Genomic DNA, 25,907 nt, shown 5'->3' with positions numbered 1-25,907 from the left:
GTAACATCTACTGCACTCTGATTGGTCCTGAGTTACTACATCCGGGTCTTTACCGCACACCTACACTCACAGTAAAAGTCTCTACAATCCTCACTCTACTTTAAAACGTGTTCAGCCAAAAGCAGCGGGGTTTTTTTTTTTCAAGCGACCCACATTTTGTCTATGATTTTTACCAGGACACAGACAACACAAACAATGCATCAAAACAAAATATACCTAGTTAATGAAAACGGTGGTTTACAAGATGTAACGTAAAGCCTCCACAAGGGGGCGTTCGTGTACAGGACTAGTAACTGTAAGGTCACTGGTTCAAGCCCCACATCTGCCAGGTTGCCACTGTTGGGCCCTTAAGTCACTTTGGATAAAGGCGTCTGCTAAATGCTGAAAATGTAAATTATAACAACCAAATAGTTTTGGCCAGACGATGAAATATTTCCAAAACATTAAAAGAGCCTGCTGGTAACGTCCCGGGACCAGATACCGCAGGACTCTATCAGACGTCTTGTAGATTACGTGTCTTGAGTCAGAGCTGTTTTGACAGCGTATGAGGTAACTGTTCCTAATGTTTTGGCTCATCTGTGTATAGTCACACAAAAGTATAAGTAAATAATGAGTTCGAGATGAGTTTGGATGCTGATTCTTACCCACTCTGTGTGCAATAAACTCATCGTGCAGAACTGAAGAATTGGCGTCAATCTGAACCCAGTCGATTGCTACAAGGTGATCATGGATTAAACAGAAAAGGGTTAAAGCTAACCCACGCCCCCTCCGACACGTGGGCAGCATGCCGTATGCATCTTATCACCTACACTTTGACGAGTTTAGTGCAGCTCAGCGTTGTGTACAGAGAGGACACACCCTGAGAGCACTCTTTTCTCATCTCTGTGCAGGCGCCATCATGGACTTAGTCCCGCCCATATCTGAACAACAGGCCAATCGTTCGATACGATGTATTTGAGATCCCAGCTCTGGTTCCAGCCTGTGTTTTTACCGCTGCGCCACCTGAGCGGCCTATTTATTTATTTATTTTTTATTTATTATTTAGTTTTACACACTTTGGTTACATTCATGACAGGTTACTGATAACACAAGATTTATCAGTTCACAAGTTTAATGTCAAACACAGTCATGGACAATTTTGTATCTCCAGTTCACCTCACTTGCACATCTTTGGACTGTTAGAGGAAACCCACACAGACACGGGGAGAATATGCAAACTCCACACAGAAAGGACCCAGACCGGCCCAGCTGGGGATCGAACCCAGGACCTTCTTGCTGTGATGCAACAGTGCTACCCACCATGCCACCCATTTCCTATTTATGTGCCTGTTAATAAAGCAATAAGCCATGAGAGACCGTGCGTTACTGCGATTGTATCACAGAGAAGGATATTTTGGCACGACGCAAAGTGGAGTGCCTAAAACTTCTTTCCCCATAATAAAATCGCAGTAACGCACGGTCTCTCGTGGCTTATTGCTTTATTAACAGGCACATAAATAGGAAATGGGTGGCACGGTGGGTCGTGACCCAAAAGTATTTGGACATCTGACAATGAGCTTGAACAATAATGTTGGATAAACAAAAAAAAGTTGCTAAGATTATTCTGGAACACTGGAAACAAAAAGCAGCAACCCTGGAGAAGAAACCAAAAATAACTAACAAAATAAACCAAACAGAGAATAAAGGTGTTGCAATGCGCTGCAAGCATTCTCCTGAGTCCTCTTGTCCATCTTGCAACCTATACAATGGATTGCAGAAACAAAGAAGCCCAAATGGAACCACTGTGCTTCAAAAGAAAATGATTTCTCACTATAGATGTCCTGTGGCTGTATTTGCCACCGACTTCACAATGAGGTACTGATGCTACTAATTAATGGTATCCAATTATTTTCCCCTTTAAATTTCAATATGTCTTTTGCTTGGGACTGGCACCAAGAGTGTACTGAGGTGTCCCGAGGTGTCCCCACCCAATGGCTCGGTTCGCATAAACGGCATACGCCTTCTGTATCTGTGAGCCCAGCTTAAAATATACTGTAAATATTATACACACAGTAAGTCTACAATACGTGTATTAAATTACACAACAATTATAAAGTACTTGCTTCACATGATTGTACTGAGATACCAACAACGAAATGTGTTGTCTCTAGTTCTGACATTTAATATTTTCTGATTTAAAAGAGGAATCTGACCAGGAATTGGGAGTTGGGGGGATCTAAATATAATTCCCTGAAGTTTTATACAGTGACAAAAGAAATTTTAAACAAATGCCTGTTGACGTACAATATATATTTATTCTGCTTCAGTGTTTATACAGTGAGCACATGGTATAGAACAGAACTAACCAACAAATCAGACAACTGTCCTAACAGAAACAATCAAGATATTTTGGAACGTCTAAATTCCGGGAGTTTGATTAGTGTGCAGTGTTGTGTAAAGACGCTGTAAATATTCAGTCAGATCTGAAAGCTCTGGCACAGTTAAGATATTCGGGGCACGAAAATCATGCAAAATCCAAACTAGATTTGAAATGAAATAAAAGTAAAACGTGACTTCAGAGATCCTCAAAAAAGACAACAATGATTGTCACTCATTTGTAACGTATTATGGCAGGGGACCCGGTAAATAAGAAACTGGTCTGGTTCATCTCCTCTGATTGAGCCCAGTCAGGTTCTTCAGCTGCAGAAAGAGAAGAACAATAAAGGTGTGATTTACATCTACACAGACACCCATAAGAAGCAGGTACATGTTTAAGCTGGGGTTTAAAAACATTTTTTATGCAGTATGTATGTATGTATGTATTTGCCAGCTATCAAACCAATGTAGCTTCACAGATACACACGTTCTTGCTATGTCATAACAACCGAACTTACTGTGACTGCAGCTCCCATCATCCCCTGAACGACAGCTTCTCCGGTTGACTGAACCTACAATCACACACAAATCACCCTGGGTGAGTAAATCCAGGCACTTCATCACTGTTTCTGTCATCTTTTCATTTTTCTTGTTCCCCAGACAGTAATATTATTTTTAGTACCTGCTTGGCAACGCTGGCCATGTTCACCACATCCCGAATACGGTTTTCAAGGAAGGTCCAGGTTTGCTCAAAGTCGGGGGACGCGTCCTGCAGCATCACCAGCTCTGTGGTGTTGTAGATCCCTGTTAATGCTGCACGACGGGCATACCAGTTGAGCTGAAGATTAACCACACATTCATGCCCGGTTCATTTCCATTTTCATTATATTGAGTTATATAAATGGGGTAGAACAGAATGGCAAATTTTGTTTGTTTGGATTTTAATGCCATGTTTAACACATACTGTATTTGTGGCATTTTATGGCATGGTTGGTGTTATGTTTGAGTCTGCTGTTTGTATCTTGTCTTTACATTGTGAGTCCATATAAGTATGATTTATATTTATGGCTGTGAGATGGGTTAAAACTTTTAGGCAAAGTGTACAGGACAATAGGCTTCCGTCAGTAATAAGTGTACCTAATAAAGGGCTGAATGAGTATTTGTATTTGCATTGTAATTATAAATAAAATGAGTAATATTTTTATGACAACAGAAGCCAAAAATTTGTCATGTATCCACAACATAAAGATAAAACAGACGGGTTAGAAGAGATACTCACATCTGTAGATCTATCGCCAGCATAGTACCAGATGTCGTCCACCAGTGTAGACAGATGCTTTAGACTGTCTGGGATGTTGTGAGGGAGCAACAGTATACTCATCGCCTGCAGTCAGACATTAAAGGTGATCAGATGTTTATAATCTATGACACACCCAAATTTCCCACATGGGGATCAATAAAGAAATCTTATCTTATACTTTGATACTTAATTTTTGATCCTCTAAGAAAGTGACTGAGCAAAAACACTTTAAATGTTACAATAAGTTTTTTTTTTGTGATTTCTTTGTAGTTTTTCGTATTGTGAAATTTTGTGTTCATTGTTTTTTGGTATGCATAGAGAATGTGTTTAACAGAGGTTTCTGCTCCACAGAGGGAGCAATCGACCAAGGGTAACGAAATTTGGCAGACTTTGGCAACCTCATACTCCAATCCATAATATTTGCCTACACACAAGGCCAGTCAGTCTGTGTTATGATGTCTGATTTTTACATGATGGGTGATTTTTAATGCGAGACTGCTGTAAAAATGAAAGCACTCTTAATATAGTGTGTAGATGCAGTACCTGTGGCCACTTGTCGATATACGGAATCAACATTCTGAGACGAGTCTCGACTGCGTCCCTCAGAAACTCCGCCGTATCTTTCTTTCTGCAAGTCATAGCAGTTCAGTTCAGAATCAGTGCCATTAACGATGTAACTGTCTGTACCCTGGGAATCTGACTTCTTGCTTTACTTTAATAAGAACAACACTAATACATGTGTATACACTAATATACTAATACACTAACACTAATGTATTTTTACTTTTTAGGCACCTTATCTCCATTGCCAATTTTACGCTGCTAATGTACAACATGTCACTACCTCATGAACCATTGTACCATCTATTCACCATCATGTACTAACACTTGTCTTTAGTCCTGTCTTCTAATTACTTGTTTAGATTAGGGATAATTAGGAATATCTTTTGTAGTTATTTATTATAGGATTTTTTGTATTTATTGTTGTACTTACACTGTTTTGTACTTACACTGTTTTGTATTTACACTGTTTTGTCTTGCACTTTTTGTACCGTGTTACACCGTGATCCTAGAGGAAAGCTGTTTCGTTTCAATATGTACTTGTATGTAGCTGAAATGACAATAAAACCTCTCTGACTCTCTGACATTTTATCAGCTCAGCTTTAATTCTTTGTTGCATGGATTCTACGAAGTGTTAAAAATTACTTTAATATTTCTATTTATATCGACACTGTCATCATGTTATTGCTGCTGATTTGTCAGCGTTCACATACTGTGAATCTGCTGTTTTACCACATAACACTTCTCTACAGAAATCAGATCTGTTGAAGGGGTAGGCCAGATGCATCACTTTATAACTAGGCTCCTTATGTACTTTTACTGTCTAATGTAACAACTTTCTAGTGATTGCTCAGTGGTTAAGGTACCAAAATTGATCAAAAAGTCACTGGATTCAAGTCCCATCACCTCCAAATTGCTCCTGGTGGGCCCCTGAGTAAGTCCCTTAATTCTCGATTACTTGCAGTGCACACTCACAACTGTAAGTTTTATTTGTTAGGTGAAAGTGTCTGCTAATTGTAACGTAAATGTCTAATTGTAAGTGCATGTTGTATAACACACTATAGAGCACGTTTAATAAATACTTACTCAGCTTGTCCAAGCTGGATATGATTTTGCTGCTCTGCGAGCATCTGTGCAAGCTGAGTGTTGCACTCACCGACAAAATGCAGCACCAAGTCTCCTGCAACGTTATCAAACATCCCCGCAGAGGCAGCAGACAGACCGAGCGTCTGAATTACAGCAGAAAGGCAAAGGTTACACAACTAAACTCTTTATAACAGTCATATAATTACACCATCGATTCTCCAGACCTCTGCTCCAGCTGCGATGGCTTCTACTGTCCAACCAAACTCAGGTACAAACTCAAGCGCAGCAGTGAGGATTCGAGCCTGCAGCTGCTCCTCAGTCTCAAAATCCTCAGACTGTTCACCGCTCTGATCCTGATAACTAAAAACCAACACAAAGAGTGCCAAGAACATCAACCACAGGTTTATAACTGGGCCTGTAAAGATGCTGGTCGATATCTCAATGTCAATGGCATCTGATAATAGGAATGTGTCTAACAGTAAAGATTTGGTTATACGTTGTGAAGTCAGAAGATTACATTTACTTGAATGTAAGATGAATTGTGAGAAATGACTACAGCGAGATGTGTATTTTGACCTGGTGTTGGGCTGCTGTTCATCCTGTTGAGTGTCAGTGGCAGTAGACGTGTGATCTGTGAAAGAGGATGGACTCTGTCCTGATTCTTGGCCCTGGTGCTGTTCATGGTACGATGGAGGTGGTGTGTTCTGGTGAGTTTTGGAGTCATCAGCATATCGTAGCACCGCAGCATGATGGAAACCACGTCTCAGTATGTCATAGTGTGGACGAGGGTTAGTTTGGAGTGCTACATAAAGAGAAGAAATAGTAATTACCAGTATGACTTCATTAAAATGATATAAATTCTTTATTCATTGTCTGTTTTACCACTGATTTACATTACAGCATTTAGCAGATGCTATGCTTTTATCCAAAGCAACTTATAGTTCTGACTACAATTATAAATACAATGCAAGCAATTGTTGATTAAGAGCAGTGAACTACCACTGTCCTGTTTTTTGTTTTCTTTTATTTTTTGTTAATTGCTTTGCAAAAATCATCACTGCTCTAAACTACCTGTAGTTTTACTATTTGAATGACCTGAGAATCATGAATAATTTATTAGCGGAAGTGTTCATAACATACAAATTTGCAAACCAGCCAACTGTAGTACAACAAATAAAAATATCCATGTTGTAAACATGTGGTGCAGTTTGTAACGATGACTTACAGAAAGTACAACTAAACTGTATTTACGTGTTGATGTTATAAGCGTATAGATAATTAATCTTAAGTGATTTCAGATTAATGCACAGATGATTAAATGTAAATATTTTATCATTCAGACTTGCTTTACTAGCGTCAATCTCAGTCAGTCTGTACAATGAAACTGAAAGCTGAACACCTTTGACCACTGCCTGATTGTTTACTAGGAAGACTAAGGTGTCCAGTGTGACTGTGATATTTTACAGAGAAACATTTACTTTCCAAATAATGCATTTTATGATGGGTTAAAGGGATTTTGTAGGTAGTGGAGACAGTGATCCTGGACATGAGGTGGCCAGCCAGTGTGTGACGTCACATTCCCAAACCCTATTCTTCTTAATAATAATACTAAAATTAATAAACTTATCCAAAATAAAATAAAAAACCATTGGGTTTATAGATTACTTTGTTATTTTATGGAGGGTTGTGATAAAGGTTGTTTGGCTTTCCTTTATTTGTGCTACCCCATATACCCAATAATAATAATAATAATAATAACAATGTCTCAAACCTTTATACTGAACCCCTGATTTGTCCACCTCTGACCAGCCCAAAATAAAAGCCACTAATTATAAATTTTCTCAGTTTGAAACACTAGTAGTGGGCAGTGGTAGCTCAGTGGTTGAGGTACTGGACTAGTAATCAAAAGGTTGCCTGTTCAAGCCCCTCCACCGCCAAGTTGCCACTGTTGGGCCCTTGAGCAAGGCCCTTAACCTTCAATTGCTCATATCACGTTCAGTAATAATTGTAAGGCGCTTTGGTTAAAAGCGTCCACTAAATGTCACAAATGTAAATGTAAAAGTGTTCACTGGAATCTGTATGGCATCTTTAACCTCTGTATTTTTTTATTTTTACTTTTCTTCTGTATTTACTTACATTACAATTACAAGACAAATAACATTAATGTAAGTTTTAATTAGAAAGCACAAATTCAGATGTTTTGCAGTGGTTTTGGTCTCTTTTAATAACTGTATGTATTGAGCCCTGGGGTGCTCTGTGCGGAACACCGTGAACATATAAAACTTTTAGGGTGCCTGTCTTCAGCTGGGTTTGTTTATGTAAGTTTGTTGACGTTCCGGTCCAAACCCTAAATTAGGTTATAAAAAAGATTATAGATGCCAAAACAACATTTGTATTCACTTTTAAATGTCATTAAACTCCAGCTTCAGGTATGAACCTGTCTCACTGTGAGTTAGTGTAATCAGTTTCAGGTTTGGGGTCACCTTGCTACTCTGAGATCACGTAACCGCTGAAATGCTATTAAATGACAAACGCGTTAGCTACATCCACACAAAAGGCTTAAAACCATCTAACAGGACTGAAGCGAAGTCAGTAGGCGGGCTTACCGCTGCACAGCCCCCGCAGAGCTCCACTTCCAGCTCCAGTCCGCACAACTCTCGCTAAGGCCGCCATAATGCAGCTAAAGCTACATCTCGGTTAGCATGCTAATGTTAGCAACACTACGTCACTACACGTCATGGCTACTGTAACCATGGTGAGCGTTGTTGTTTAGGTTTGGAACGCAGTACCGGACCGTTCATTTACACCATTAATTTACAAATTATTAAAAATTATATACATAAAATTATATATTAAAGCAATAAGCCACGAGAGGCCGTGCATTACTGTGATTTTAGCACGGGGATGACGTTTTGGCACGACGCGAAGCGGAGTGCCTAAAACTTCTTTCCCCGTGCTAAAATCATAACAGTAATGCACGGTCTCGAGTGGCTTATTGCTTTTATAAAACGGCGGTCAACATAAAATATAATAAATACAACAATGTTTAATTCATAAATGTATTTATTGTGTATAAACTTACAATAAAGCATTCTTCCGCGACGCAAAATAGTTCGATTAACAGTGTTGCTAGGCAACATGAGGGCGAAAATAACATTAACTTTTCTATTCAGTGGCGTATTAATATGGAATGATGTGAGGTGGTCATAGGTGTGCGTTTATCGGGGATTTTACATACATACATATATCATACATACCATTATGTTGAGTTGCCATGGTGATGGTGGACGCTGGCGCATTTGGCTGCCGCTACCGTTACCGTATTTTACCGTATTTTATTGTATTTTTATCGTTTTTCGTTTTCATCTTTTTACACACCTTGTGGATCTATTTCTTTTATGTTACTTTTGATACTTTTATTTGTGCTTTTGATACTTTTTGTTCTTTCTACTGTACATCGCGTCTGCGGCCGGTGGTGAACGGTGGATGAGTTTTCCTGGGATCGGCACGATGTTGAACTATTCCGTTGACCAGCTGAGGAAGTTCAACAACTGCACTACTCCATCGTGTATTTCAGTCATCAAACAGCTTGGACTCCTTCGCCGGCCTCGTTATATTCACAGGGGCTCCCGGAGAAAGCTTGTTTATCTTCGAAACGGTAACGCTATTCCATCCTTCTGGTCAGCCGTGCGCACTGTCGCTCCGCAAACACGTCATCAGAGCGCTGCTGCCTTGCACACCAGTAGCGGTGTAGTCTCCATGACAACGCTGTCCACGGAGTGGGATAGGAAACGCGGAGTGGACTTAGCAAATCTCCGTTCTCTTCCTCGTTCCTCACAGCCAACTACACAACAATACCACTTGAAAATGGCATTGCTTAATGTTCGTTCACTCAACACAAAAAGTACTGTACTTAGTGAATTTATATCTGACAGTGAACTAGACTTTTTCTGTCTCACTGAAACTTGGCATAAACCCTTGGATTATTTTACGTTAAATCAGACCACGCCAATGGGATACTCGTATATTGATGAACCTCGTATGGAAGGGCGAGGTGGTGGTGTTGCTGCAGTCTATAGGGATGATATTAAAATAACCACTTTGTCTTTTCCTGCTGCTCTTTCTTTTGAACACCTGGCTTTCAAGTTGTCAGGGCCTACTCCTCTGGTCACTGCTGTAGTTTATCGTCCGCCAAAGCCAAACGCTTCCTTTCTCTCTGATTTTTCAGATTTTTTAACCCAGCTTAGTGCCCTCTCATCCTCTGTACTGCTTATGGGTGATTTTAACATCCATATTGATGACAACAACTGTAAATTTGCCAGGGAATTTTTGGAATTGTTACAGTGTTTTAATTTCACACAACATATACATTTTCCAACTCATAAAAAAGGTCATACTCTTGACCTTGTCTGCTCTACTGGTGTCCTAGTTCATCAGCCGTCCAGCCATGACCTTACTGTCTCTGATCATTTGACAATCATCATGGACATTGAGGTCACTAGGCCCATCACTAGAGCTAAACGTAAAATATCCTTCAGGAATCTTCAATATATCTCTCCCTCTGCTTTCTCAGATTCTCTTGTTAAAAAGATGTCTGTCTGTCCTGTACTGTCTAGTAATTCATCTGACCTTGTCGATTACTATAATGACATACTCGCCTCATGTCTTGATGAGCTGGCTCCTTTGAGAACCAAATTTGTTTCATTTAGTCATTCCGCACCATGGTACACAATTGAGCTTCACCAAATGAAATCCCGTAAACGCCAGCTTGAAAGACTTTATAAGAAAACCGGTCTAACAGTACATTATCAGATTTATTCTGATTATCTTCAACATTACAAAGACGCTCTTACGGCAGCCCGATCCACTTACTATTCCGAACTCATACATGCTGGATCAACAAATCCTAAGACTCTCTTTTCCACAATAAATAAACTTCTCAAACCAGTTGACAATACTACCAATTCCTTTACAGTTGACAAGTGTAACTCTTACCTCTCATTTTTTCAAACAAAAGTTGAGAATATCCACAATTTTCTGACAGTTTCCCCTGTCATCTCTGTTTCTCCGCCTATCTCATCTCAATTTATTACCCAGCCTCTGTCTCAGTTCTCACCTGTGTCTCATTTGGACCTATCTGAGATCTTAACAGGGATGCGAAGCTCCACTTGTGTTTTGGATCCTGCTCCATCAAAACTTGTTAAGGGTTGTTTTCCAGTTATCTCATCACTTATCACAGAGATAATCAATTCCTCTCTTAGTTCTGGCTCAGTCCCTCAATCACTCAAATTGGCTGCTGTTACTCCCATACTTAAAAAACCTGGACTTGACTCTAACATTATGAGTAACTTTCGGCCCATTTCCAATCTTCCATTTCTGTCGAAAATACTGGAACGTGTTGTTGCCTCACAGCTCAAAGATCACCTAAATTCCAATAATCTATTTGAATCATTTCAGTCTGGTTTCCGCCCCCAGCACAGCACTGAGTCAGCCCTCCTCAAAGTCACAAATGACCTTCTTCTTTCCTCAGACTCTGGACAAATTAATATTCTCGTCCTCCTTGATCTTACTGCAGCTTTTGACACCATTAATCACTCCATTCTTCTGTCCCGCCTTGAATCCTCTGTCAACATCACTGGTACTGCCCTTTTGTGGTTAAGGTCATATCTCGTAAACAGACAACAGTTTGTTAATATCAACAATTGTAGTTCTGCCATTGCTCCACTGTCCCAAGGCGTTCCCCAAGGCTCAGTGTTAGGTCCCCTTTTGTTTATTCTTTATATGCTCCCCCTTGGTGACATCATACGTCGGCATGGTTTACATTTCCACTGCTATGCTGATGATATTCAGCTTTACATCTCCTCCAAATCCATTAATACTGAACTTCACTCCACTCTGACAAATTGCATCACTGAAATGAAATTGTGGATGAAAGCTAATTTCCTCAAATTAAACTGTAAAAAATCAGATATGATCATCGTAGGTCCTACAACCCTGGCAAAAACCACAAAAAATTTTCAAATTACCATTGATAATGACACTTTGTCTCCGTCTTCTAACATCCGAAATCTTGGTGTAATTTTTGATAGCAACCTCTCTTTTGACCGCCATGTAAATCACATCACCAAAACTGCTTTCTTTCATCTAAAAAACATAGCACGTCTACGTCCATCACTCTCCTTTTCTGCCGCCGAAACCTTGATTCATGCTTTTATTACATCCAGAATTGATTATTGCAATAGCATCCTTTATGGTACATCTAACAAAATCCTAAAAAAACTTCAGTATATCCAGAATTCAGCTGCTCGCCTCCTTACTCATACTCGCTCCCGTGATCATATTACACCTGTTCTACAAAAACTTCATTGGCTTCCCGTTGCTCAACGCATTCAATTCAAAATTCTTCTATTCACTCACAAAGCTCTCCATAATCAGGCCCCATCCTACCTCACCGACCTGCTCCATCAGCACATTCCCTCCCGTAGCCTTCGCTCTTCTGAGGCTAACCTACTGTCCATACCCTCTAGGACCAAGCACCGGACCTGGGGTGACAGGGCCTTTTCCATAGCTGCTCCATCTTTATGGAATGCTCTCCCCAAACACCTACGAGATTGTCCTGACCTGTCCAAATTCAAGTCACTTCTCAAAACTCATCTATTCAATATGGCACTTAACTTGTAACAACACGAAATAAATGCTTTTATTTTTGCTATTCTTTTTAATAGTTTTTATACTTAGATCACGACAGAAATGTGAAGTCCTAGATCCTAAAACTTGTAAAGTTTTCAGTTTCCTGATTGCATGTGAATCTGTCCTGTTTCTGTCTAATTTTAAGAAATTGTTCTATATTTGTTGTTCTCTCTCATAATTTAGCTAATTTTTAATGAACTGTCTTATGCTGCTCTCTTTGTTTTTATCTTAATTATTCTTGATGTTGATGTACTATTTTGATTTTGTACTATGATTTGTATGGTGTATGTACGTATTTGTTTTGATTATTTGTCTTATGTAAAGCGTCTTTGAGTATCTTGAAAAGCGCTATATAAATAAAATGTATTATTATTATTATTATTATACATACATACATACATACATACATACATACATATATTATACATACATACATACATACATACATACATACATATATCATACATACATACATACATACATACATTTATCATACATACTTACATTTATCATACATACATTTATCATACATACATACATACATACATACATACATACATACTGTATATCATACATACATACATTTATCATACATACATACATACATACTTACATATATCATACATACATACATACATACATATATCATACATTCATACATACATACATACATACATACATACATACATACATAGTATATCATACATACATTTATCATACATACATACATACATACATACATACATACATACATACATACATAGTATATCATACATACATTTATCATACATACATTCATACATACATACATACATACATACATAGTATATCATACATACATATATCATACATACATACATACATACATATATCATACATTCATACATACAGTGTATCACAAAAGTGAGTACACCCCTCACATTTCTGCAGATATTTAAGTATATCTTTTCATAGGACAACACTGACAAAATGACACTTTGACACAATGAAAAGTAGTCTGTGTGCAGCTTATATAACAGTGTAAATTTATTCTTCCCTCAAAATAACTCAATATACAGCCATTAATGTCTAAACCACCGGCAACAAAAGTGAGTACACCCCTTAGTGAAAGTTCCTGAAGTGTCAATATTTTGTGTGGCCACCATTATTTCCCAGAACTGCCTTAACTCTCCTGGGCATGGAGTTTACCAGAGCTTCACAGGTTGCCACTGGAATGCTTTTCCACTCTTCCATGACGACATCACGGAGCTGGCGGATATTCGAGACTTTGCGCTCCTCCACCTTCCGCTTGAGGATGCCCCAAAGATGTTCTATTGGGTTTAGGTCTGGAGACATGCTTGGCCAGTCCATCACCTTTACCCTCAGCCTCTTCAATAAAGCAGTGGTCGTCTTAGAGGTGTGTTTGGGGTCATTATCATGCTGGAACACTGCCCTGCGACCCAGTTTCCGGAGGGAGGGGATCATGCTCTGCTTCAGTATTTCACAGTACATATTGGAGTTCATGTGTCCCTCAATGAAATGTAACTCCCCAACACCTGCTGCACTCATGCAGCCCCAGACCATGGCATTCCCACCACCATGCTTGACTGTAGGCATGACACACTTATCTTTGTACTCCTCACCTGATTGCCGCCACACATGCTTGAGACCATCTGAACCAAACAAATTAATCTTGGTCTCATCAGACCATAGGACATGGTTCCAGTAATCCATGTCCTTTGTTGACATGTCTTCAGCAAACAGACTTCAGAAGAGGCTTCCTTCTGGGGTGACAGCCATGCAGACCAATTTGATGTAGTGTGCGGCGTATGGTCTGAGCACTGACAGACTGACCCCCCACCTTTTCAATCTCTGCAGCAATGCTGACAGCACTCCTGCGCCTAGCTTTCAAAGACAGCAGTTGGATGTGACGCTGAGCACGTGCACTCAGCTTCTTTGGACGACCAACGGGAGGTCTGTTCTGAGTGGACCCTGCTCTTTTAAAACACTGGATGAACTTGGCCACTGTGCTGCAGCTCAGTTTCAGGGTGTTGGCAATCTTCTTGTAGCCTTGGCCATCTTCATGTAGCGCAACAATTCGTCTTTTAAGATCCTCAGAGAGTTCTTTGCCATGAGGTGCCATGTTGGAACTTTTAGTGACCAGTGTGAGAGCTGTACTACTAAATTGAACACACCTGCTCCCTATGCAGACCTGAGACCTAGTAACACTAACGAGTCACATGACGTTTTGGAGGGAAAATGACAAGCAGTGCTCAATTTGGACATTTAGGGGTGTAGTCTCTTAGGGGTGTACTCACTTTTGTTGCCGGTGGTTTAGACATTAATGGCTGTATATTGAGTTATTTTGAGGGAAGAATAAATTTACACTGTTATATAAGCTGCACACAGACTACTTTTCATTGTGTCAAAGTGTCATTTTGTCAGTGTTGTCCCATGAAAAGATATACTTAAATATCTGCAGAAATGGGAGGCGTGTACTCACTTTTGTGATACACTGTACATACATACATACATACATAGTATATCATACATACATTTATCATACATACATACATACATACTGTATATCATACATATATCATACATACATACATTTATCATACATACATACATACTTACATATATCATACATACATACATACATACATACATACATATATCATACATACATACATACATACATACATATACATACATACATACATACATATATCATACATACATACATACATACATATATCATACATTCATACAAACATACATATATCATACATACATACATACATACATACATACATACATATATCATACATACATACATATATCATACATACATCATACATACATACATATATCATACATATACATACATACATACATATATATAATTAAATATAATATATAAAATAAATTAAAATATTAGTAACATAAAAATAAAAGTAGCATAAATAATTGTGTAAATAATTTATTTTTAAGGCTGCTTGATTTAATAAATTATACCACACAGCCTAGTTTGTTGGACATCCCATTCCAAAAAGCATAGTTACAAGTTTATTTATTTATTAGGATTTAACGTCATAGACAGCGGTAGCTCAGTGGGTGGAGTCATGGACCAGTGATCTTAAGGTTAAGTCTTCTAATCTTAAGCCCCACATTCGTCAAGTTGCCACTGTTGGGCCCCTGAGCAAGGCCGTTAACTATCAACAGCTTAAATTATTTAATTAGTATTCAGTGATAATCGTAAGTCACTTTGGATAAAGGCGTCTGCTAAATGTCATTAATGGGCAGTTGTAACCTAGTGGTTAAGGTAATGGACTAGTAATCAAAAGGTCGCTGGTTCAACCACTGCCATGTTGCCACTGTTGGGCCCTTGAGCAAGGCCCTAATCCCTCAATTGCTTAGACAATATGCTGTCACAGTACTGTAAGTCGCTTTGGATAAAAGCTTCTGCTAAATGCCATAAATGTTTTACACACTTTGGCTACATTCATGACAGAAATGGTATTTACTGGTTACACAAGATTCATTAGTTCACAAGTTTAATATCAAACACAGTCATGGACAATCTTGTATCTCCATTTCACCTCACTTTGGACAGTTGGAGGAAACCAGAGCTTCTGGAGGAAACCCACACATGCATAATCCACACACATTGGAACCTGATCACCCCACGTGGGGATCAAACCCAGCACTGAGCCACTGTGCCGCCCTTATTAGGATTTTAACGTCATGTTTTACACATTTTGGTTCCATTCAGGTAATTACTGGTTACACAAGATTAATCAGTTCACAAGTTTAATGTCAAACACAGTCATGGACTATCTTGTATCTCCAGTTCACGTCACTTGCTATGTCTTTGTACTGTTGGAGTAAATTGGAGCTCCCGAAGGAAACCCATGCAGACACGGGGGAGAACATGTAAAAAAATACACACAGAATGGACCCTGACTGCCCAACCTGGGGATCAAACCCAGGACCTTATTGCTGTGAGGCGACAGTGCTACCCTACTTACATTTACATTTTAGGCATTTAGCAGACGCCTTTATCCAAAGCGACTTACATTGCACTGACAGTATACAGTCTGAGCAATTGAGGGTTAAGGGCCTTGCTCAAGGGCCCAACAGCCGCCACCTGGCAGTGGTTGGGCTTGAACCAGCGACCTTCTGATCACTAGTCCAGTACCTTAACCACTAGGCTACAGCTTATACTTCACATTTTATAGCTTTGTTTGGAATCCCAACGGTGGCTGTTTGACTTAAAATCTGACTTTTTAGTACAATTTCCTATATTTAGTATTTAACAATGTAATGATAATACAGTAATAATAATAATAATACAGTACAGTAATAATAGTAATACCGTAATAATAATATAGATGCGCAGCACCTTTTTGGACCCCAGTCTGGTGTTTACCGTAAAACTTGCATATACGCGGACTTAAATTTCAACACTTGCTGGTTTAATCGTTGTATTTCGTTAGCTTTGTGTGGTTATTTATGTTTTACAAACGATATTCACACAAAGTCGTGTATAGAATAGATAAATACAAAAATAAAAGTATATAAAGGTGTTATGTAATGTAGCACAGTTTATGAAGTACTGTTAGCGCGGTTAGCATTAGCATCAACTTGACGTCGTTTCAGTGCGACACATCTAGCTGTCGGATCTGCGGACAGTCACGTCGTGTGTACCTGTGTGCTTCTGAGCAATATTAGTAAGTATAAAACACAGTTTTAAAATAAAAATACAGTTTTGTTTATCAGTTTATATCAGTAATATGTGTTACATTCCTGTAAATAATTTATTTATTGGTTGTCTTTGTTATTACGTCGTATAAATCACAAGGTTAATGTTATGTGTGTATTTGTGTTCAGGTAATTAGGAAACTTCCAACACAAAATAATTCAGCTGTTATTATTAATATATTAATGTTATTACAGTAACAAGTTTTGAATTATTATTAACCAGAACAAGTGAGCTATATTCGAGCATGGACACAGTTATCTGGATCTTGGATTTGTATTGGATATTTGAATAGGTTTGTAGGTTTGTAGCTGTATGTTATTTTTCCCCTAATGTGGTTTATTTTAACCGTAATGTCACTGATCTTTACTGTTTAACAGAATATACATTACATAAAATATAACAAAACAGTTTGTGCATTATTGATTGCATGACTCAGTAAAAAAAAAAGTACTGAGTCATTGTTTGCTGCGTGTATTGTGTGACTGTGTAACATAATCGTTCTTTCTTTAACAAGGACCTGACTGGACATCAAATTTTATTTTATCAGTTTTTTAATTTTGTCATTAACGTTTTTCGTGCTGTTTATCTACCTGATTTTACGTTATTTAATATACTTCTAGTTAAATGCAGACACATCATGTCATTTTGTCTTTGCACTTAAATGTGAACAACTAAGTATTTACATTGTTATTTAATAATTAAACAAATGTCAGTTGATTTAAAAAGCACACTATCTTATGGAAGAAAAAGATCTAACCTTGAGAAATACAGTAAGAAATTTCTCAGTGATAGCTCAGTGGTTAAGGTACTGGACCAGTAAACAGAAGGTTGCCGGTTCAAGCCCCGCCACCACCAAGTTGCCACTGTTGGGTCCCTGAGTAAGGCCCTTAACCCTCAATTGCTCATCGTGTTCAGCTCATTGTGTAAGTCGCTTTGGATAAAAGCTTCTGCTAAATGCTGTAAATGTAAATAATACAGTTTTGCAGCATTACAGTTTCATTTTGTAAAATTATCTTTACATCCCAAAATTACAAGGGTCCATTTGATGGGTCCAAAATTTAAATTAGCACTTCAGTTCATTCTAAAGCTGTTAAATTGGGTTGGAGTCCACACTCTGGAGAACACCCGAGCGCTTTTAGTAACAATACAGGTGGCTTAAAAGCACCCAGTAATTAGAAGGTCTGTTTTTATTGTTGTGGTATATGTTAATTTGTTTCAAAAAGCTGCATAAAAATATGTGACCTTACAGTTGTTTAAAATACATTTACATTTTAATTTTTGGCATTTCGCAGACACTTTTTAATCCAAAGTGACTTATACCATGCAGTCTGAGTAATTGAGGGTTAAGGACCTTGCTCAAGGGCCCAACAGTGGCAACCTAGCAGTGGTGGGGCTTGAACCAGCAACCTTTTGATGGCTAGTCCAGTACCTTAACTGCTACGCTACAACTGCCCCTACAATGTCCACTGTTTTCTATTTTGCTGGCAAAATTTTAGAAATGCTAAATAATTATCATTATTATGATTCCAATTATTGATTATTGATTTAAAGTAATTGTATATTATTATTAATATTTTATCTGTACTTGACTGTTCAGCTTGTAGACTCTGTGATGTTTTGCTAGAACTATACCTATAATTTTGCCTGGTCTTTAACTGCTAATAGGAATGTCTTTGTGTACTTTAAGAGCCATTCATAACAATCATAACAGTCCTGTTTGTGATGAGTGTGTATTGTGTGGAGGTATTAGTGGCTCCTGTTGTAATTATAGTTTTGGTTGACAGGTGGTCATGGCAGACCTTGGATTGAAAGAGGGGGATAAAGTGCTGTTGATATGGAGTCATCCATCCTCCCCTACAGCTCTAAAGGAGTTTGCAGAGCAAATTGGGAGTGTTGTTGGCAATCAGAGCTTGGTGGCGCTTGAGAACATGGACAGGATTCAGATATGTAAGTTAACACACAGCATAGCTTTTTCAGTTTACTATTTTCCAAATTCCTCGTACTCAAAACAAAGGTCAAATCTTTTACAACTGATGGAATTAGACTATATTAACATTAGTTTGTTTTTTTATTTATCTTAATTAACCACTTCATCCTGATTAGGCACCACACAAACATTGGTAGTAAGGCAGCAGTATTTTCCGGACAGAGCACCAAACCCCTCATAGACATTAAGTAAAACCAAGGTGTAAATCCAGGTCTCCAGGTGCAGTGTTTCAAATTTGTATGATCTTATTGTTACCATGTAGATTAAGCAGATGCTTGTCAGACCTACAATTGTGGCGGTATACAGGCTTTCAATCTGCCCTAGATTATCAGGATAAAAGATAAAAGCCCTTCACCGGGGCCCAACAGTGGCAATTTGGCAGTGGCTGGACTTGAAACAGCGACTGTTAAATTACTAGTCCAGGCTACAACTGCCCAGTAGTTATTATAAAGTATAGATTTACCTCATTTTGATTTTTTTTAAGGGTTGCTATTGTTTAGATTTTTTCAAATACTTCTACTTGTAACTTCACTCACTCACTTTCCTAACCGCTTATTCAATTAGGGTTGCTGGAGCCTATCTTAGCTTTTCAATGGGCGCAAGGCACACAGTAACACCCTGGACGGGGCGCCAGTCCATCGCAGGGCACACACACACACACACACACCCATTCACCTACAGGGCAATTCAGTGTCTCCACTTAACCTGACTGCATGTTTCTGGACTGTGGGAGGAAACCGGAGCTCCCAGAGGAAACCCACGCGGACACGGGGAGAACATGCAAACTCCGCAGAGAACGGACCCGGACCGCCCTGCCTGGGGATCGAACCCAGGACCTTCTTGCTGTGAGGCGACAGTGCTACCCACCGAGCCACCGTGCTTGTAACTTCAGTAGACAACTTCTTATTATTGTTATTATTGGCATCATAATTAAACTCAAAGTTACAGTTTGTACACTTTTTGTTAAAAAACAAAGACGGCTCTCTGTTGCCCTGAAAATCCCTATAGATTTATTTATAGACACAGCCAACCAATCAACTGTTATGCGTTTTGAATTTATTTATGGGTCACTATAAAATGATGCCTTGACTTAGGTCTTACTTGACTGTCATATGTATTCGTATTCACATGAATTTCAAACCAGATAAATCTGCACTGGATTTGATGTCACTACATCTTTACCACACGCTGCCTGCAAGATCATACTTTAGGGGCATATTCCTACATTTCCTAAATGCCTCAGTTGCATTGACTTAAGGAGTTGTTCATAAATGACCAGTGTTTTTAGATCTGAAACAAAAACATGATGTTCGTGGTGGAACGATTTCTTACGCCTCTTTTTATCCCCCTTCTATCTTTAAGATCGCTAAGCACATAAAGCGTTATAGCGCTCCTTTGAGTCATTAGGGTTACATAACAATACATTTTATTCTAAATCTAAAAGGGGATCAGTGATGTTTATTAACCTTTCTATCTTTTTCCCCTATCTTTTTTTTTTTCTAATTCCAGCATCTCTGGCAGCTTCGAGTTATGACTGGATTCTCTCTGCACTTCTTCCTGACAACATTTCAGTTCACAGCTCTGAGACTCTGGCCGAGATTGCCCGACTGCTGAAGCCGGGTGGGAAACTGGTGCTGGAGGAACCTGTTACAGGTTAGAAATTGTTTCTGCAATTACATGCAAATTATAACAATATACTGTAGATTAACCTTTGTCTAAAACTAGACCGAGTCAGAGGTTTCAAAAGCAGCCAGAAGGAAAATACATTGTCATATTAATTTACCATCCTGCTTTTAATTACTCAGTTAGTAGCTCAATGTAGGTCATCAATAAGAGTGTGGCACTATTACATGGGTTTGAGTCTTTGCATACCACTGGCCTGCTCAGGCACTCTACAGACATTGTGGTAATCTGCCACTGACCAGTGGAAAGTGGAACCATTACTGTATTATGGTTAATATGCCTATTTAACCAGTTTTCTGGCACAGACCACATATTTCTGATTGGCGTAGGTCAGGACTTTAAAAAAAGGTCATTCCAACAGCTTTAGCCTAAACAGTTTTTGGAATAGTCTATTGTCCTTTCAGAAAACCCAGTTCTGGTCAAGTCTCCAAAATTCTGGTCATTGTGGCCAACCACTTTATTCTTTGCTTAATTCGATAACAGCTCTCTCTGCCAGCAGGCTTTATATGTCTATATGATCTGTAAGTAACATCAGTTAAACTTTAAGACAAAGATTGTGGAGCAGTAGGGTTTACATTTACATTTTCGGCATTTGGCAGACGCTCTTATCCAGAGCGACTTACAGCAGTGCTTACAGCAGGGTTCTTTGTTGCACATCAGCCTCTTGGCGAATGGTGACGTAATGCCTGTTTGACTAGGAATAGTGCCACCTTCTGAAGCTCTTAATTCATGACAGACCTGTTTTTTGGTTGTTGAATTTCATCTACTCATTCAAACAAACATTTGCTTTCTGACCTTGTCAAAGAGACCACTGTTCCATGTATTTTGATCCTGGGAAATATTGTTTCATAGAAATGGTTCCAAGAGACTGTGCTGACTAGTAAAAATGATATATGATATGATCTGCTGCTGGAGATCCGTACATTATGTTTACGTTTACATTTTTGGCATTTAGCAGACGCATTATCCGAAGTGACTTGCAGTACAGTTAGAGTATACAGTCTGAGCAATTGAGGGTTAAGGGCCTTGCTTAGGGGCCCAACAGCAGTAACCTGGCAGTGGTGGGGCTTAAACCAGTGACCTTCTGATTACTAGTCCAGTACCTTAACCACTAGGCTACGGCTTTCCCTAAGATAGGTTCTAAGTTCCCATAGGGAACTTTCCTGTGCTAATACTAGTGGAACAAAAGGATGAGCTTAAAACCGACTAAGAAAAATTAGCTTGAAGGCCTATAAAAGGCACATCTATACCCACGTTTAAGTGTAGAAGGGAAGAGTGTTGGGATGCAGGTAAGAAGAATAAAAATGTTTCATGTGCAGGTTTGGAGGAGAGTAATGGCTTTAGGTCTGCTGGTAAACTGATGTCCGCTCTCAAACTATCCGGTCTGGTGTCTGTAACAGAGGTAAGAACTCACACTATTAATCATTCTAATTAAAAATGTTTTTTATTCAGAATGATTTAATTACTGTTTGGTTTATCTTGCAGGTAAAGAGTGAAGCTTTGAGCCCTGATGCTCTCAGTCAGATCACTGGATTACAAGGAAACTCTTTGTCACGGGTGCGGGTTTCAGCCTTAAAACCCAACTTTGAGGTTGGATCTTCTACTCAGCTCAAACTATCCTTTGGCAAGAAAACATCCAAAACAGGTCAGTGTTAACTGGTGTAGTGTACTCATGTCGGGGGTTATTTTTAAAGTCTTTATGTAGCATTCGAAACTCATTTTCAGTAGCAGCTTGCATTTTACCTCCTCGCTTTGTCAGTATTTGTAATGAGTCAGCAAAAGTGTGCAAAATGCTCCATCGGATGATTCACAATAAGACTGGAATATAAGTTCTGCCGTTCTCTAAAAAATGTGTTTCACTTTTTGTGTTTTTCCCAAAACATTTGGCAATAAAATATGGACCTGTTATGCAGACCTGTACCAAATCGGGTATGCAGGCATCTACACATTAAGAATAAAACATGATTGGCTGTGTCTGGAAGGAATGACTAAACAGCCTAGCCTTTGGAAGGTTTACTTGTCAGTGCACTTTCAGAGACGGTCCCAAGCACAGATAAAATAAAAAAAAAGGATGTTGTGTCAGGAAGGACATAAGGCGCAAACATGTGCAGTTGTTGTATAGAGACCAGAATGATCTGCCGTGGCCACCCCTAAATAAGATAAGATTTCTTTATTGATACTTATGGTGGGTATTCGAGTGTTACACCAGCTCCAGCATAGTGTAAGTACAGTAAATAGAGTAAATAAACTACAGTAGAATAAAATACAAATATTGACTATTTAATGCAGTTACTATTATGCAACAGTACAGGAACATACAGGAAATACTGGAGCAGCCAAAAGAGTAAAAACTATTCATTTGTTTTTCTGATAAAACCATCCATGTACCTACAGCCTAGTGACAGTATTTACATTTCATCAATGTTTGGTATCTTTCTCTTCTTTTACAGAGAAGCCAGCACTCGATCCAAGTGCTGCCAAGCTGTGGACACTTTCAGCTAATGACATGAACGATGATGATCTGGTAAGTACCAGTAATATAGCAATTTTATTTATTTGTTAGGATTTTAACATCATGTTTTACACACTTTGGTTACATTTATGACAGGAGCGGTAGTTACTGGTTACACAAGATTCATCAGTTCAAGTCTTTAATGTCAAACACAGTCATAGATAATTTTTGTATCTCCAATTCACCTGACTGCATGTCTTTGGAATGTGGGGGGAAACCCATGCTCGCAAAGGAAACTCACACAGACACAGGGAGAACATGCAAACTCCACATAGAAACTGTCGTGCCTCCCTAATATAGCCATAAATTGTACAGTACAGATTTCAAACCTCTGCTTGAAACTTCTGCTTGTGTCTAGTTTTATCTTTAAACATGTTTTTGGAGCACATGGATTTTAAGACTTAGTAATTTTTACTTTTCAGATCTTCACATCTTCACATCTTCAGTCTTACTAACTTTTACTTGTTGTTCTGTGTAGGACCTGGTGGACTCCGATACGCTGCTGGATGCTGAAGATCTGAAGAAACCCGACCCAGCTTCACTCAAAGCTGCTTGTGGAGAAGCAGGAGCTAAAAAAAAAGCCTGCAAAAATTGGTGAGATCACATTGTTGGTATGAACACTAAGCTCGCTCTTAACTGTACTTCAAAACATGAAGTATAAACAAATGAATAGAGACAAACAACAGTAGTGAACACTGACTCATAACCCCCCCCCCCCCCCAGCATTTTCAAAAGCTAAGAATGTCTACATTTTGATTATGTAAATAATTTTTGCTTATTTTAACAAAAAAGTACACTCTGATATACTATGTTGACTTTATATCAAACAAAACACAATCACATCTGTACTGGCCATTGTGCTTCAAATAAATGAGCATCAAAAACCCCAAAAGTTCAATATTTGATAAAGCTTAATCTTTTCATTGCAAAACAAAAGCGTTCAGTAAAGCACAGCACTGAAATACAAAGAAAAGAAAAACAAAAACTTAGCTTATGTTCTTCAACATGAGACCAAATTTATATCCGAGTGTTAGGAGTATAAAGAAACAAAAATTAAGATGAAAGTTCAGCCCTGAAAATAGAACGGCAGCTCACACACAAGTTCCGTTTCGGGTCGGAGCTCAAAACTCATGACGGTGACGCCCATGTCAGTCCACCAGAGTGGCCAACGTAACCTTAAAGATTTGAAGACATCTTAATTTGCCAAAAGTATTGAGTCAAAATTACACCACACTGCTTCAAAAGGCTGGTTAATACTTACTCTATGCTTTCTAAAGCTGTAAATACTGACAGTGGATTTACAACTCAGGGTTTAGGGGACAGTGTAGCCTAAAGTGTAGAGCTTTGCGCTGTTAGTTGGAAGATTGTCAAATCCAGGCTGTGCCATGCAGCCAATGTTGGGCTCTTGAGCAAGGCCCTTAACCCTGTCTGCTCTAGAGATGCCGTATATGTATATATGACAAAAAAAGGTATTATATGTTAATGTTATAGGTTTGACTAAATACTACTTTCCTCAGTATAAGTATGCTTTTTACAAATATTTCTGCTTATTAATTAATACTTTCTTTGTTAATATTTATACATCTGAAGTCAAAAGACCTTGAATGTACTAAAAGTAAATAAAAAGTAAAAGTAGGTAAATATGACTTTACTTGCAAAAAAAGAAAATGATTTGAGTTATTTCAAAGTCAATATTGGTATGAATTTAAAAATTGCTCTTAATCCCCTAGAGGCTGAAATTACTATAATTACTGATTGTGTGTTGTGGTTTCATGGTGAAGCACGTGTGGTCTCGCAGAGGAGCTCGAACAAGAGAGCAAAGTGGCTCAGAAAGCCTCTCAGCCCAAATCTGCCTGTGGAAACGTAAGTGGTGTTTTTAATTAATCTAACATGTCAAAGACTCTGATGTTTAAGACTGTATGTTCTTTAGCAAGGGTTGCAACTACATAACAACAGTACAGCCAGGACAGTAAGCAAGTAAGCTACTTATAATGTGTCTGACAAGGTTTTAGTCAAACGTGCCATGTAGTAGGTGTGCACCATGAATTATATTTTAATCATGCTACGATAGTTGGTGCCATTTTTTTTAAGTTTTAATGCTGCAAAGAAGACCCAGGCTCGAATCTCAGCTGTGCTATCGATGGCCGGGTGTTTGGCTATGTGAGCAGCTTACAAGCTTTGCAATGGATTGGCGTTTTTTTTTTTTTTTTAATCTGGAATCACTGGGTTCAATAAAGTAACACACCCTGAATAGGGTGCCAAGCCCTTGCAGCCCCCAAATGAGACTAAACTGGACAGCATGTAAGGCAGTCCGAATACATAAATCATATATGTTTGTCAGTGCGGACATATAGAATTGTAAGAAATTTAAATCAGGATTAAAACCTGAAATCAAACATAATAGAAAACATAGTGTTGTTATACTGGCAAAGCTAAGCAGCAAATGATTATATACAGGGCTGCCTATATTTCTAACAGGTTTTGTTAAAAGGAAATCGTTGTTAACAGTAACAGTGCTCCCTGTATTAGTTAATCTCAATAATCTACCTTCACTCTTTCTGTCCCTCAGTGTTATTTAGGAGACGCCTTCCGCTGTGCCAGCTGTCCATATGTAGGCATGCCTGCATTCAAACCAGGAGAGAAGGTTCTACTGGCCAACACAGAGATTGCCGATACATAAACAATTCCACTTTACTTTCCTAAAGTGATTAACATTCAGTCCAGTCTATTTTTGTTACCTGTGGATTCTCACATCAGAAAGAAGGAGAAATGACCATTAAAAGTACTGCAGTCTGTGAAGTTGCTGAACTTCTGCATCGAACCATTCAAATTTAATTACATGATTCCTTATTCATGTGTGTTACTGCCCTAATGAAGCAATTTGATCAGAATATTGTGATCTTTTATTCATGTTTTTTTGACCATGTGTATGTTGCTCCATGTGATATAGAACATTGATTAAGCAAAAATAAAAATCTTAATTATT

At 38.6% G+C, this 25,907-nt stretch overlaps 2 protein-coding genes across 5 annotated transcripts; one reads left to right on the top strand and one right to left on the bottom strand.

Moving 5' to 3' along the window:
* Positions 1–2,270: 2,270 nt before the first annotated feature.
* Positions 2,271–8,658, bottom strand: coq9 (coenzyme Q9 homolog (S. cerevisiae)). Of its 2 annotated transcripts, none has more exons than XM_063000830.1 (9): positions 8,560–8,658; positions 5,879–6,104; positions 5,527–5,662; positions 5,303–5,445; positions 4,199–4,283; positions 3,635–3,739; positions 3,038–3,193; positions 2,874–2,927; positions 2,271–2,679 (listed from the first exon to the last, which is right to left on the bottom strand). In XM_063000830.1, the coding sequence occupies exons 1-9, from the start codon at positions 8,576–8,578 to the stop codon at positions 2,644–2,646; spliced, it is 960 nt and encodes a 319-aa protein (XP_062856900.1). In that variant the 5' UTR covers positions 8,579–8,658; the 3' UTR covers positions 2,271–2,643. The 2 variants fall into 2 exon arrangements, with proteins under 2 accessions (XP_062856900.1, XP_062856899.1); XM_063000829.1 differs by lacking the exon at positions 8,560–8,658 and adding an exon at positions 7,909–8,017.
* Positions 8,659–8,899: 241 nt separating this feature from the next.
* On the top strand, positions 8,900–25,907 carry ciapin1 (cytokine induced apoptosis inhibitor 1). 3 transcript variants are annotated; one of them, XM_063000833.1, is made up of 9 exons: positions 8,900–8,960; positions 18,524–18,686; positions 20,236–20,379; positions 21,729–21,811; positions 21,895–22,054; positions 22,860–22,933; positions 23,400–23,515; positions 24,703–24,784; positions 25,491–25,907. In XM_063000833.1, the coding sequence occupies exons 2-9, from the start codon at positions 18,530–18,532 to the stop codon at positions 25,599–25,601; spliced, it is 927 nt and encodes a 308-aa protein (XP_062856903.1). In that variant the 5' UTR covers positions 8,900–8,960; positions 18,524–18,529; the 3' UTR covers positions 25,602–25,907. The 3 variants fall into 3 exon arrangements, with proteins under 3 accessions (XP_062856903.1, XP_062856902.1, XP_062856901.1); XM_063000832.1 differs by lacking the exon at positions 8,900–8,960 and adding an exon at positions 16,627–16,707; XM_063000831.1 differs by lacking the exon at positions 8,900–8,960 and adding an exon at positions 17,014–17,031.

Source organism: Trichomycterus rosablanca, chromosome 8 (assembly GCF_030014385.1).
Source record: "Trichomycterus rosablanca isolate fTriRos1 chromosome 8, fTriRos1.hap1, whole genome shotgun sequence".
Taxonomy (NCBI): Eukaryota; Metazoa; Chordata; class Actinopteri; order Siluriformes; family Trichomycteridae; genus Trichomycterus; species Trichomycterus rosablanca.
This window is presented reverse-complemented; position numbering and strand designations above follow the sequence as displayed.

What these genes read in the sequence shown, in the direction of transcription:
- coq9 (XM_063000829.1), bottom strand. Translation starts at nt 7,975, where the DNA reads ATGGCGGCCTTAGCGAGAGTTGTGCGGACTGGAGCTGGAAGTGGAGCT. An exon ending in ATATCGACAAGTGGCCACAG is followed by an intron (nt 3,740 to 4,198) that starts GTACTGCATCTA and finishes GTCTGACTGCAG; the next exon opens with GCGATGAGTATACTGTTGCT. An exon ending in CTGGCGATAGATCTACAGAT is followed by an intron (nt 3,194 to 3,634) that starts GTGAGTATCTCT and finishes GTTAATCTTCAG; the next exon opens with CTCAACTGGTATGCCCGTCG.
- ciapin1 (XM_063000833.1), top strand. Translation starts at nt 18,530, where the DNA reads ATGGCAGACCTTGGATTGAAAGAGGGGGATAAAGTGCTGTTGATATGG. An exon ending in CATGGACAGGATTCAGATAT is followed by an intron (nt 18,687 to 20,235) that starts GTAAGTTAACAC and finishes TTCTAATTCCAG; the next exon opens with CATCTCTGGCAGCTTCGAGT. An exon ending in ACATGAACGATGATGATCTG is followed by an intron (nt 22,934 to 23,399) that starts GTAAGTACCAGT and finishes TGTTCTGTGTAG; the next exon opens with GACCTGGTGGACTCCGATAC.